This window comes from Pristis pectinata, chromosome 1, assembly GCF_009764475.1.
Source record: "Pristis pectinata isolate sPriPec2 chromosome 1, sPriPec2.1.pri, whole genome shotgun sequence".
NCBI classification, from domain to species: domain Eukaryota; kingdom Metazoa; phylum Chordata; class Chondrichthyes; order Rhinopristiformes; family Pristidae; genus Pristis; species Pristis pectinata.
The window spans coordinates 44,362,355-44,375,252 of NC_067405.1; the positions used below are offsets into that span (position 1 = coordinate 44,362,355).

The 12,898-nt window shown below is 39.2% G+C and overlaps 1 protein-coding gene across 1 annotated transcript in view; it reads right to left on the bottom strand.

Annotated features, from left to right (window-relative positions):
• col28a2a (collagen, type XXVIII, alpha 2a) overlaps positions 1-12,898 on the bottom strand; it is a 62,649-nt gene that overhangs the window by 12,246 nt on the left and 37,505 nt on the right. Inside the window, exons 17-27 of the mRNA XM_052029459.1 lie at positions 11,701-11,769; positions 10,315-10,386; positions 8,068-8,136; positions 7,722-7,793; positions 5,907-5,975; positions 5,490-5,558; positions 3,307-3,375; positions 2,650-2,718; positions 1,642-1,710; positions 216-284; positions 27-95 (exon numbers count right to left, since the gene is read on the bottom strand). Of these exons, the coding sequence (XP_051885419.1) occupies positions 27-95; positions 216-284; positions 1,642-1,710; positions 2,650-2,718; positions 3,307-3,375; positions 5,490-5,558; positions 5,907-5,975; positions 7,722-7,793; positions 8,068-8,136; positions 10,315-10,386; positions 11,701-11,769 (765 nt within the window). The remainder of the gene's footprint in view (positions 1-26; positions 96-215; positions 285-1,641; positions 1,711-2,649; positions 2,719-3,306; positions 3,376-5,489; positions 5,559-5,906; positions 5,976-7,721; positions 7,794-8,067; positions 8,137-10,314; positions 10,387-11,700; positions 11,770-12,898) is intronic.

The window sequence follows — 12,898 nt, forward strand, 5'->3', positions numbered from 1 at the left end:
TACAAGGCCATAAATTGCCCACATACCTTGGGTCCCAAAAACCCTTCCCCTGGTGGTCCACGAGGTCCTATCAGTCCTTGAAAACCTTGATCCCCCTATCAGACAAATAGTTGCAATTTAGTTTTCAACATTAATAAACCTAGAATTTTATCTTTTTCAATGATTCAAGTGTGTTATAGTTAATTATAAATCCTCAAATATTTCATTCTCCTTACCTTGGGTCCCTGAATGCCTTCCCCTGGAGGACCTTGGGGTCCAGGTGGTCCTGGTCTTCCTACCATTCCCTAAAATTCAATAGAAGGCACAACTAAATTTGTTTCATGCAAAAACCATTGTCTGAGGGCAGTGTTTAAATTTGACATTCCCTGAAAATGGCCACAGAATACATGATGTGCAATTAACCTATCACAACTTAATGCTGCTTATTAATTGTGCTGATTGCAGTATCCAACCAGCATTAACCATGCATTCATTGATTGAAGCCAAGAGCAGAGAGTTGATATGGAGTATCACCATCACTAGCTAAGACCAGTCAGCTTTGCTCTAAGGTGGTCTGCATTTCATAAAAGGAAGATGTAATCTGACTGAAGCAGATATTAGCTGGCATTCTAGAAGTGATGGTGATCTGGGAAACATGGCACAGCACAGCAGAGAAAGAGCTTCAACATTTGTGGACATTGTATAGGTAGCTTTGGTGGATGAAGAGGATGTCAGGAACTTGCTTAGAAGTCACTAAATGCACACTACCCTTAGTTAACTGAGAAGAGTGTAGCCTTAAGGATCAGAACACAGTGTTAGAAGAGGTTCAATGACCTATCATGAGTGGTTAATGTCGGGAAATGTATCATCAAATACCATATCTTACTGTCTATGCTACCAGTTCTGGACACCACTCAACTCAACGTGCCCTCTTTGCTCATTTACTGTCAATCTCTATTGATCAGAACTAACATTCAATTGCTTCACTACACCCTCAAGCACTTAGCACCGATGCGATCCTGACAACCAAAATTCATCCACATACAAAGAGAGGGGGATTGATAACAAGAAACTACTAGCCATTTGCCTTAACATTTGCCACTCTCTAAGTTAATAGAACTTTTCCAGAATCTATGGAATTTGGAAAATAAAAGCAATGCATCAAATATCTCACCAGCCACTATCTTTAAGACCCAAGAATGAAGTCCATTAGAATCCAGAGATCACTTGGAGAACAACTTGTTCAGTACTTCCCTGGAGATTGTAATTTTCCTGAAACTTTGCCTCCCTTCCAGTTTCGAATTCACAGCTTATTTTGGTATATTACCTGTATCCTATATAGGGAAGGATGATTCTTGTTGAATTCCTCTGCCATCTCCTTGTTTTCTATCATCAGTTTCCCAGAATCTATTAGGAATAACACTCACTCTGTTAATTCTTTTCTTTTTCAACTATCTAAAGAAACTTTGACTATCTTTTTTATATTTCTGGCTTGTTTTATTTTTATTTCCTTTTTTATTAATTTTTTAGTCATTCTTTGCTGTTTCTCATATTCTGTCCAATCACTTGACCCGCCACTCATCTCCAAGCTGAAAGGTTTGTCAATCCAGGAGAATTTGATTGAGTACACCAAGATCAGAATCCAAATGCAACTTGTGGTACCTTCTGACCTTGAAGTCCTTCTCCTGGAGGTCCAGCCACACCATTTGGCCCTCTGGCTCCTGGATCTCCCTAAAACATAAGATTTATTAGTGAGGATTTTCACAGAGCTTGGAAATCTCCTTGTCTTCCAAACACTACCAACCTGCCATGACCTGTGATTTTCCTAGTTAAGTGTAGGTTAAAATCCATAGGGTGGCAGTGTGGAATGAAGCCGGGGTGGGGGGGGGGGGGTTGGAATTGGTGGGGGAGAGGGTTGGTGGTGGAGGGGGCTAGTAAGGGGAAGAGTTCCAAATTTACAAAGTTCCCATCCCTCCTCAACTAGTGAGAACAGCACTTTAAAAGTGACCAGCTAGCAGAAATGGGGAAATTGGGCATTTATAACTATACCACACAGTTCCCACAATCCTTCACCTGCCAGATGGAGTGGAATGAAAATGATGATTAATATTTTGAGATTTTAGTCCCGGAAAAAAATTTACAACATGTGATATACACAGGAATATAGATCAACTATTATTTCTACTTTCAGTGACATTACAGCACAACTGAGCCTAGGAGGGCAAGGTACACAAGACATAGAACAAAAATCACTGACTCCCAATTTTGTTTCACTTTACTTTCATTTACTTTAATTAATTGCATTTTGAACAATTACATAATCTTGATAGCAACATAAATTTTCAGCTTGGGAGGTTACAACTTTTTAAAAATTTCATTCACTCTAAGAATGAGGGTGTTGCTAGTTCACCCTTTATTGCCCTTGAGAAGTGGTGGTGAGCCACCTTCTTAAATCACTGCTGTCCACCCAGTGAAGATATTGCCATAGTGTTGTTAGGTAGGGATTTTGACCCAATAATGATGATGGGATGGAACGACAATATTTGCTTATGAGTGAAATGAAGAGGAATCTGCAGGTGGCATTGTTCCCATGATATGCAATTCATCACATCAACAAAACACTAACAAATCATGCAAGTAACGATTTTTCCTGTGAATATAAATGGATACCTTTGGTCCTGCGAATCCAATTCCTACAGGTCCCTGTTCACCTGTAGGGCCTGGAAGACCGGGCAAACCCTTTTAATTAAAACAAAGTAATATTTAGGTTTTCTCTATCAGTATTCATAAACTTTCACTGAGAATTTATAACTGCATAGATACACACAAAAGATATTGTTTAGTGAAGATGATAAATGAAAAACTAGCCCAGCTTGCTGAAATGAACTCTTGAAAAGCATTATTTAAAGTTGAATGGAATTGGTTTTACTGTTTTTGAGGGAGAGTGTTTAATGGTGATTTCAAGTTCAAAAAGTTATTAAATAATCCATATTTACTTTGATTATAAAGAAGCCCTCAGGTTATTGCAGTAAAAACTCAGTTATCCAGCATGTGCTGAAATTGATAAGTGCCAATTAATCAAACATCCCATTTAATCAAGGAGATGGTCCCAGTGCTCCCTCCATTGGTCCAACCTCCAATTTGTCAGTTCTTAGACTGTGCCAGATCATAAAATGCCGGATAATAAAGCTTTTACTGTATTATACATTATTCATACATTCTGTTGCAAAATTGCCATGATATTAAAAAGATTTAAGAAAATTGGAAAAGACATAGATAAACCAAACTTAGTTTTACAAAGTTAAGTGTCAATTCACAAATACTTACAGGTGAGCCTGGAAAGCCATCTCCTTTTGGTCCAATGGGTCCAGATGGTCCTGGGTGACCACGATCGCCCTAACATTGAATGTCATACATATGGAAAAATTACTTTATATTGTAGATTATAATTGATTGCTCATTGAAAAATAAACCAATTTATTATTGAAAAATAAACCAATTTATTATTAGAAGCTAATAACTTTCTTTAATCCAATCACAAGATGAAAATTGGAGTTTGTACTTTTTCTCTGTGATGGTGTGGTTTCCTCTGGGCACTGCAGTTTCACTTCTCATCCCAAAGATGTACAGATAGGCAAGTTTATGTGCAACTTCAAATCGCTCTTAATGTGCAGGTGAATGGTAGAATTTGGGGGGGTGGTGAAAGTGTGGCAGGAGTAGATGGGAAAGTGGGGAGAATAAATTGAGATTGGTATAAATTGGTGCTTGATGATCAATGTGGATTTAGTGGGCCAAAAGATCTGTTTCATGCCTTACAACTCTAAAACTAAAAGTAGAATGAATAGATCCCAGAGAATTGTTTGCTTTAAAGACCAAGGATTCTCTTCACTTCTGTAAGAAATGAGGGTGGCAACTATCTAGGATAATAGGTCTAACAAAGTACAGTTATATCAGATTGTGACTACCTCCACAGAAACTGTGCCAAATATCAGGACATGATTTCTTCCTACAACCTATAATATTCTTTCCTGACCAGCTTCTTTTCAAAAGATAAAATTTTCATTGTTCCATACATTGTATGCCTATTGAATAAGAAATTCACTGGTGCTGTGCCTGTTTATTTTACCACAATACTCAAGTATCCAACATATTTGATTTATATCCAACAATAATTATGAACAAAAGTGCTTTTTCTGCCATACTGCCAGGCCTGTAGAAAGGGCCAGATCTTTTTCATACATAAATAGGAAGCCACTTGTTTGTTGGGGATTCACTTTGTAAAATAGGGTTGAATTGCAGGAAAATATGATCTACATTCAACAAAGAAACTACATTGATACCAAAACACAGAATGCAAAAAAAAACTGCATTTGGAGCTGGGAGTTTCAGCAGGTTTCCTCCAGGCTCTGCAATGCTGAAAGCCATTGCTACTATGTAATATAGAACATAGAACACTACAGCACAGTACAGGCCCTTCAGCCCACAATGTTGTGCTGACATTTTATCCTGCTCTAAGATCTATCTAACCCTTCCCTCCCACATAGCCCCCTATTTTTCTATCATTCATGTGTCTATCTAAGAGTCTCTTAAATATCCCTAATGCATCTGCCCCCACAACCTCTACCGGCAGTGCATTCCACACACCCACCACTCTCTGTGTAAAAAACTTACCCCTGACATCCCCCTTATACCTTCCTCCAATCACCTTAAAATTATGCCTCCTCGTGTTAGCCATTGTCGCCCTGGGAAAAAGTCTCTGACTGTCCACTTGATCTATGCCTCTTATCATCTTGAACACCTCTATCAAGTCACCTCTCATCCTCCTTCTCTCAAAGAGAAAAGCCCTAGCTTGCTCAACCTATCCTCATAAAACACGCTCTTCAATCCAGGCAACATTCTGGTAAATCTCCTCTGCACCCTCTTCCACATCCTTTCTATAATGAGGCGACCAGAACTGAACACAGTACTCCAAGTGTGGTCTGACCAGAGTTCTATAGAGCTGCAACATCACCTTGCAGCTCTTGAACTCAATACCCCAATTAATGAAGGCCAACAGTCCATATGCCTTCTTAACAACCCTATCGACCTGCGTGGCAGCCTTGAGGGATCTATGGACGTGGAACCCAAGATCCCTCTGTTCCTCCACACTGCTAAAAGTCCTGCCATTAACCTTGTAATGCTCATCCCCATTGAGTTCTTTAATGTCCTTCAGAGAAGGGAATCTGCCATCCCTCCTACTCTGGCAAATTTATGACTCTAGACCCTTAATGGTGGTTAGACTCTTCACTGTCCTCTGAAACAGCCCAACAAGTTTTAGGGAGTGACAGTTAAATCAGGCCTGAGCAGAGGCAACATCCCTTGAACATCTGTAAGGCATGTACTGGTAATCAGAAACTACTTGAAATCTTATTGAATTTCAACACATATTCTCACTTTTGCTGCCCTATTTTGAAAACTAGAAAATTATGAGGTTCTTCCTATTTATAATACTCTTAAAAAAGACCTCTTACCTTAGGACCAGGGATTCCTATTCCAGTTTCACCTACAGGACCAACGGGACCAGGGGGACCTGGATCACCCTATACAAAACATTGATGAATAAAACACTATTAATTCACATACATGAGAGTTTAATTCTGCTTACAGGGTGAAAAGATGAAGAAAATTGGCAGAGACTCATCCAGAAATTTTCTGACAGATCCATTTAAAAAGGCAGAAGGTATCAAAGAAAGTTCAAAGAAATCAATGCATATCTTTTGTCTTATTCTATAAATGGCCAATTAACATTTTTGAGAGACTAATTTTTGGTTGCTATTAATAAATAGTTGGAAGAGCACTTTTACTTAACTCCATGTATTCAGTTTCATTGACTGCAATTTATTTTCACAAGTACATTGTAGTAGTCTACCAAAATATGCTGTATGTACCTTTACTCCCATAATGCCACGTCCCGGAAGACCTGGCATTCCTAGGCGCCCTGCAGCACCTGGTTCACCCTATCAATGCAAATCAAAACAGATTATCAATGATTTTATATGAAAAGGGGATTACACACAATATTCTTAACAGTAACTCCTCAATATTTGATTCATTTCCTTTGATAAAAGTGGCTTAAGTTCAAATATGATTTGACATGAAGTCAGTTCAGATTGTTGCTTTTGGCTGCAGGGATACTTGTAGTCAACCTCCACTGTGGAACACTCTCACCAGTTGCAGTCATGATTGCTTCTTCCCTGCTAATGGTAGAAAGTGTTGATCTGGTAATTTTTCCTGGCAACATCTTGCAGTGCCAACATCAAATTAATGATAGAGACAGAAGAGACTACAAATGCTGGAATCTGGAGCAACAAAAATTCTGCTGGAGGAACTCAGCAGGTTGAGCAACATCTGTGGGAGGAAAGGAATTGTCGACGTTTTGGGTCAAAAGTCCTGATGCAGGGTTTTGTCCCAAAACGTCAACAATTCCTTTCCTCCCACAGATACTGCTCGACTCACTGAGTTCTTCCAGCAAATTGTTTTTTGGATCAAATTGATGATGTTAGCTTTCCTTTGATGATTTTCAGCATTATTGTGATTTGTTCATCTTATTTCAAAAATGGATAAAAAACATGGTCACAATATGTTGTTAACATGCCACCTTATCATCTCTTCACAATTCTGGAATTTATGACGACATCCATTTCCACTTTTCTGGCTACTCCTGATGTCACTTCAGCAAATCTCTATCATACATGATGTCCGGGAGAATACTGAAGAAGGTGTTAACTAAAGGGTTGAGGTCTGCTTTGGCATTAATTAAGTAGCTCAATCCAATCTTGGCTGAGAGTCCAAGATATCCATCTTTCTCCAGGCAGGTGTGGCCTTTAATTTTTCATTGTTATTATCATCCCCACCTCCTTTGCTGCAGATATGTCATCAGCCCCTTCTCCTGTCCAAGCCTAAATGCCCCATCATTTGTTCTACAACAACACCTCACCACTCTTACCTCCAAATCATTTGCCCAAGCAGCCCTACCATGTATAATTCTTTCTGCTAGTGCACCCCCATGTGATTCTCTCCCCAACACCCTCCCTTCACAATCCTCTCCAACTGTAATCTGAAAGGTTCTCTCCCCAACTCACTGTCTCTGTGCAATGGCAGGAGATTGCAGAGAAGTGGTCTTTCCTACTACAGACTACATACCGAGTCTTGTGCACAGTGTAATAATAGATGTGCATTAATGGACCAAACCTAGAGCTTCTGTAGGCCAAACATGTCCCATGGGGCATAGTTATGTTAGACTGTCCAAAATGTTGGCTCAATTACCTAATCCACCAATACACTGGATATAAAATCCTCATTTTAATCTTCAAAACCTTTGTTCTGTTTAAAAGTGTCTTAGTCTTATACTTCATTCCTCTGCCTTCTATGCATCAACCTTTGTCTCACTATTGAATGCAAAGCCTTTTGGGTCTTGCTCCTTAAAAGATTCTATCACACCACTTCACTGATTTTGTTTTTCCATTCAAGCTTTCCGATTTTAGTCAGAGTTTGGTTTCTCATTTGCCCCCAACTTGTAAAGTGCCTGGGCACATTTGTTATGTTAAAAAGAATACATAAATATTAGAAATCCATCATAAACTTCACAAAATGAAAATGTCTATATTATTGTATGAGCAAACGTTAAAAAGGTACATGTAGCAGAATTAGACGAAATTCAAAAATTCCAATATGTACAACAACCAGTATAGACTGTAACTTGCCTTTGGTCCTGTGGGCCCTGTTATTCCAGGTGGACCAACCAAACCTCGCAGCCCAGTCTGACCTATATCACCCTGTTGGAAATAAAAAGACAGAGATGGTAAGGAAACAGCAATAACTTTTTCCTTTTGCATTTCTGGACTGTGGGTAAATGTTCATCTTTGTCATCCTGTAGTAATTCTGTAGAACAATGTTCAATGTTCCTTTCACAATGGACTGGAAGCAAACAAGTGGAGGATCTGTTTGGTAGATGTCCACCAGGACCAAGGTGTAGAAAATGCAAACATTTTCCCATATCCCAGAAAAAAGGACAAATACCACCACATGTTTCACAGGAAGAGAGTTTACCTTCTCTCCTTGAATTCCTATGCCAGGTGCTCCTTCAGCCCCTCGAGGTCCTGGCAATCCTGGTTCTCCCTGTGATGGTAAATAAAGAAAAATCATGATTGGTGAACATCTGTAATAATTCCACGAGCATTTAACTTAGAGACAGTGTAATGGATTGCTCAAACACCATGTGGATGTTACCAAAAAATTGGAAGTAATAATTTGGGTCACCTTATCATGACTGATACACCAGTCTGTCTATAAAACTAGAGCTATTAGAGCATTGGAATATTTTTAAATAGAACAAGTAAATCAATATTTTTATCTGTATCATTGAATGACATTAATTTTCACTAAGTGTGCTGATTGAATATCAACAGTATTGATGAAATCAAATCATTGTATTTCCCCAATTCTTTTCCCACCAGACAGTACTTGAACAACAGGAATAATCCAAAATTATAGCTTATAATATTCCAGAATTAGCAATATCCTTAACTTTAACCCAGAGTAGGAATCAGGGGACAGGAAAAATAGTAGATCCAAAAGGCTGGGTGGCTTCAACTGTTGGTCCTCATTTCAATAAGCTTCATGGGGTCCCCAACTACTTGAATCCCAAAAGAGGCAGCCATTTCCTTTACATAATTTCTAGTGGACCCCTCAAAACCTATATATATGCAGTTGCATTTTTGATATCTAGATAACTGCCTCCATGCTGTAACGTAATGGTCATTCTCTGCTTTCTGTTGTCCTCTTGATGATCCTTGCAGAGGAGATCAGGGCAAGGAGGGGGGATCTGTTCCAGAGTACCCACAGGAACCTCTAATGATAATTATCCAGCAGCTTCATTGGGGTTGCTAGAATGGTTAAAGGCAATAGCGTATTCCCAGGACCGTATTAGACGTTGATGACACCATACCTGGAATATGGTGTGCCGTTCTGTTCGCCATACTATAGGAAGGATGTGATTAAACTAGAGAGAATGCAGAAAAGATTCACAAGGATGTTGCTGGGACTGAAGGGCTTGAGTTATAAGGAGAGACTGGATAGGCTGGGACTGTTTTCCTGGAGCAGAGGTGACTGAGGGGTGACCTTTATAAAATCATGAGGGGGAAGATTTAAAGGGAACCTGAGAGGCAAGCTTTTCACACAGACAGTGGTGGGCATATGGAATGAGCTGCCAGAGGAAGTGGTAGAGCTGGGTACAATTACAGAGTTTAAAATACATTTGGACAGGTACATGGATAAGAAAGGTTTAGCAGGAAATGGGCCAAATGCAGGCTCAGGAAGATACCTTGGTCAGCATAGATGACTTGGTCTGAAGGGCCTCTTTCCATGCTATATAACTTTATGACTCTGATTGGAGTTCAATATACAGTGAACAGGAGAGAGAGGGTTGGCAGCAGCCTGGAATTGGTTTGTGGAGCCAGAAGGAAGCCTGATATTTTCAATACCAAATTTTCGGATGTTTAAAGGTCTGTTTAAGTAGTCCGTTGTGGTCGCAGACGACTGGTGGTTAGGTATTTCCTGATTGGAAAATGTCAATTAGAACTTAAGGATAACAAGCCCCAATTGAGGGAAACAAATATCTAAACTTGGGTATATTTCCCACATCCTGCATTCTCAAGCAGAGCCAGTTGTGCAGGTTCTTGGCATCTGGATCCCCTTATTATGCCAGGTTTGACAGCCAACGGTTGTTAAGATACAAAAACTTGTTCTGATTCAGGACAAATGGAACATATAACAACTGCACTGAGCAAGAATGGGCTGGTTAAAAAAAAATTACCAATGTATTTGATGGTTTGGATAGCAGTGTAATTTTCACTATATGTTGTCCATACATGAAAAGGAATCTGTGAATTGGAGACATGTTCAGAATGGATGGCCAACATTAACTTTTTTTAAAAAAAGACATCACACAACTTCCTTGAGACCAGACAACTAGAATTTAGTTGATACTGTCCTCCTGTAACAGGGGCTAAAGAATGTAACACAGTAGGTGATGTGAACTGAAATTACATAGGTCATTATGCTGATATAAACATTAAAATATAAGCCCACTCCCCATGACAAAAATAAAAGTTGATTTCTTTCATGTACAACCAAGAGGCCTAATGCCTGTAAGATACAGTTAAGCTGCTGGTCCTGGCAAACTTCAGCAAATGGCCCTACCAGAGAATGCAGGAGCGGGGAAGATGTGAAATTCAGATAGCCACTTTTGAGTGCAGCACAGCCATTTTAACAAAGTTACTATAACCTTAGGATTACCTTTTGTCCTGGTGCGCCATCTTCTCCTGGAAGACCAGGGAGACCTGCCAATCCTGAGGAGCCAGGTTCACCCTACAAACACAACAATCAACATCTTCATAGAAGACTGCAGGCAAATGCTTCAGAGACGATAATTCTGTCCGAATGTTACACTGGGACCAGTATCATGCAGGCAAAAATAGTTCACCTTCAGGGGTTAAAGTCATACCAACCAATTGGCAAAATTTACTAATGCATTGGCAGCACCAGAAATACGACAATCTTTGTCTGGATATACAACAATATAACAATAAGGATATACAACAATCCTTGCCAGAGTATCGTTCACTGCTGGAGAGTGAGTGACACTACCACAGACAAGAAGAGTATGGAATGTAGACACTGATTGACTAGATAAAGTCAAATACCCATCTATTTTGCTGTCTTCTAATTTGATATATGATATGGAGGGAGGGGATACAGGGCAAGGGAACCACCACTGAAAGGATTGAGAGGGGTGGTTATCAAGGTAGCTGGGGCATCCTAGGTAGGGTTCTTGAAATAGTACTTTGATTTTTATGGAGGGCTTCCTTTGAGGTCAAATACAATCATTTGGCACCTAAAACATTCATATTCTATTGTTTTATTAATAATAATATAAATAATAGCAAGAAAATTAGAAATAACATGGACAAAAAATGTAGAAAAGAAAAAGATCATAAAAAGAAACAAGACAGAAATAAAATAACTCTGAAGTTTGCTATGTTTCAAAGGAGGAATGAGATTCAGTCACATATTACCCGATTTTAAACATCGATAACAGAATGAATTTCCATTGCCAATCTACCACATAAACTCATACCAGATCACAAATTCAGCAGTGGTCTTGAAAGGAAATACAACACTGAAAATGTATTTTTGTTGGAATATCATAGGTCCCTCAATTTAGTGCGGGCTCTTGTAAAATGAATTTTTCATAAAGCATTCTTCTATATTAAATGTTAAAGTATAATTTATATTAGTTGCCATTAAATCATCATGAAATTCTGAGATCCAGTTCCTGTACATGCCCAACAGATGGCAGCCTGCACAAAGGCAAAGACAACTTTTCCACGGTTCAACTGTGTACTCCTCTTTTAACTGGAATTTGTCATGTTAATTTTAGCATAAGCAAAGATAAAAAGGATTAGGTCATAAATTTCTAATTATATCTACTCTTTTTAAAAAGCAAGGTCAGCTTTTAAAGGAACTGGCTGTGAACAATTTTGAAATACATTGGATGATTTCAAGTTAATGGACAAGTCATTCCAACCATATTTCTCATGGTTATGTCTTCTATTAATAAAATCAGCCCTCAGCCACCATGATTCCACTATTATTTTTAGGATTTGCTCTTTAATCACTTACTTTTGGTCCTGGCTCTCCAATTCCTCTTTCTCCAGGGGCACCAACTTCTCCCGGCAAACCTTGATCACCCTGCAGAATGGTTTGAGAATTATGTTCAAATGTTATGAAAATATATGCTTCACAATCACAATATGATTGAGTTCAGTTTCAAATTTGAGAAGGAGAAGCTGATAACTGGTGTATCGATATTTCAGTGGAACAAAGGAAATTACAGTGGCATGAGAGAGGAGCTGGCCCAAATTGATTGGAAGAGTAAGCTAGCTGGAGGGACGACAGAGCAGAAATGGATAGAATTTCTACAAGAAATAAGAAAAATGCAGGATAGATATATTCCAAGAAAAAAACAAGGTTTTGAATGGATAAAAGACACAAATGTGGATAACGAGAGAGGTTAAGGCTAAAATAAGAGCAAAAGGGAGGGCATACAAGGAAGCAAGAATTAGTGGGAAAACAGAAGACTGGGAAACTTTTAAAAACCTGCAGAAAGAAACTAAGAAGATCATCAGGAAAGATGAATTATGAAAGTAAGTTGGCAGATAACATTCGAAAGGATACTAAGAGTTTTTTTAAATATATGAAGAGTAAAAGAGAGACAGGGGTTGATATAGGACCAATCAATAACTGTGCGGGAGAGATTATAATGGATGATAAAGAGATGGCAGAGGAACTAAATGAGTATTTTGCATCGGTCTTCACTGTGGAGGATATCAGCAATATACCTGATAGTCAGGGGTCTCAAGGAATGGAACTGAGTTCAGTTAAGATTACTAGAGAGAAGGTGCTAGGAAAGCTAAATGGACTAAAGACAGATAAGTCTCCCCGAACGGATGAGGTGCATCCCCGGGTTCTGAAGGAAGTGGCTTTAGAGATTGTGGAAGCACTGGTGATAATTTTCCAGGAATCGATAGACTCTGGCATGGTTCCGGAGGACCGGAGGGTCGCAAATGCAGTTCCGCTGTATAAGAAAGGTGGGAGGCAGCATAAAGGAAATTACAGACCTAGTCTGACATCGGTGGTGGGAAATTTATTGGAATCGATCCTCAAGGATGAGGTTATGGAATACCTAGAGGTGCAAGGCAAGACAGGTCCAAGCCAGCATGGTTTCGTGAAGGGAAGATCCTGCCTGACCAACCTATTGGAGTTTTTTGAGGAAATCTCAGGTAGGATGGATAAGGGAGAAGCTGTAGATGTTGCGTAT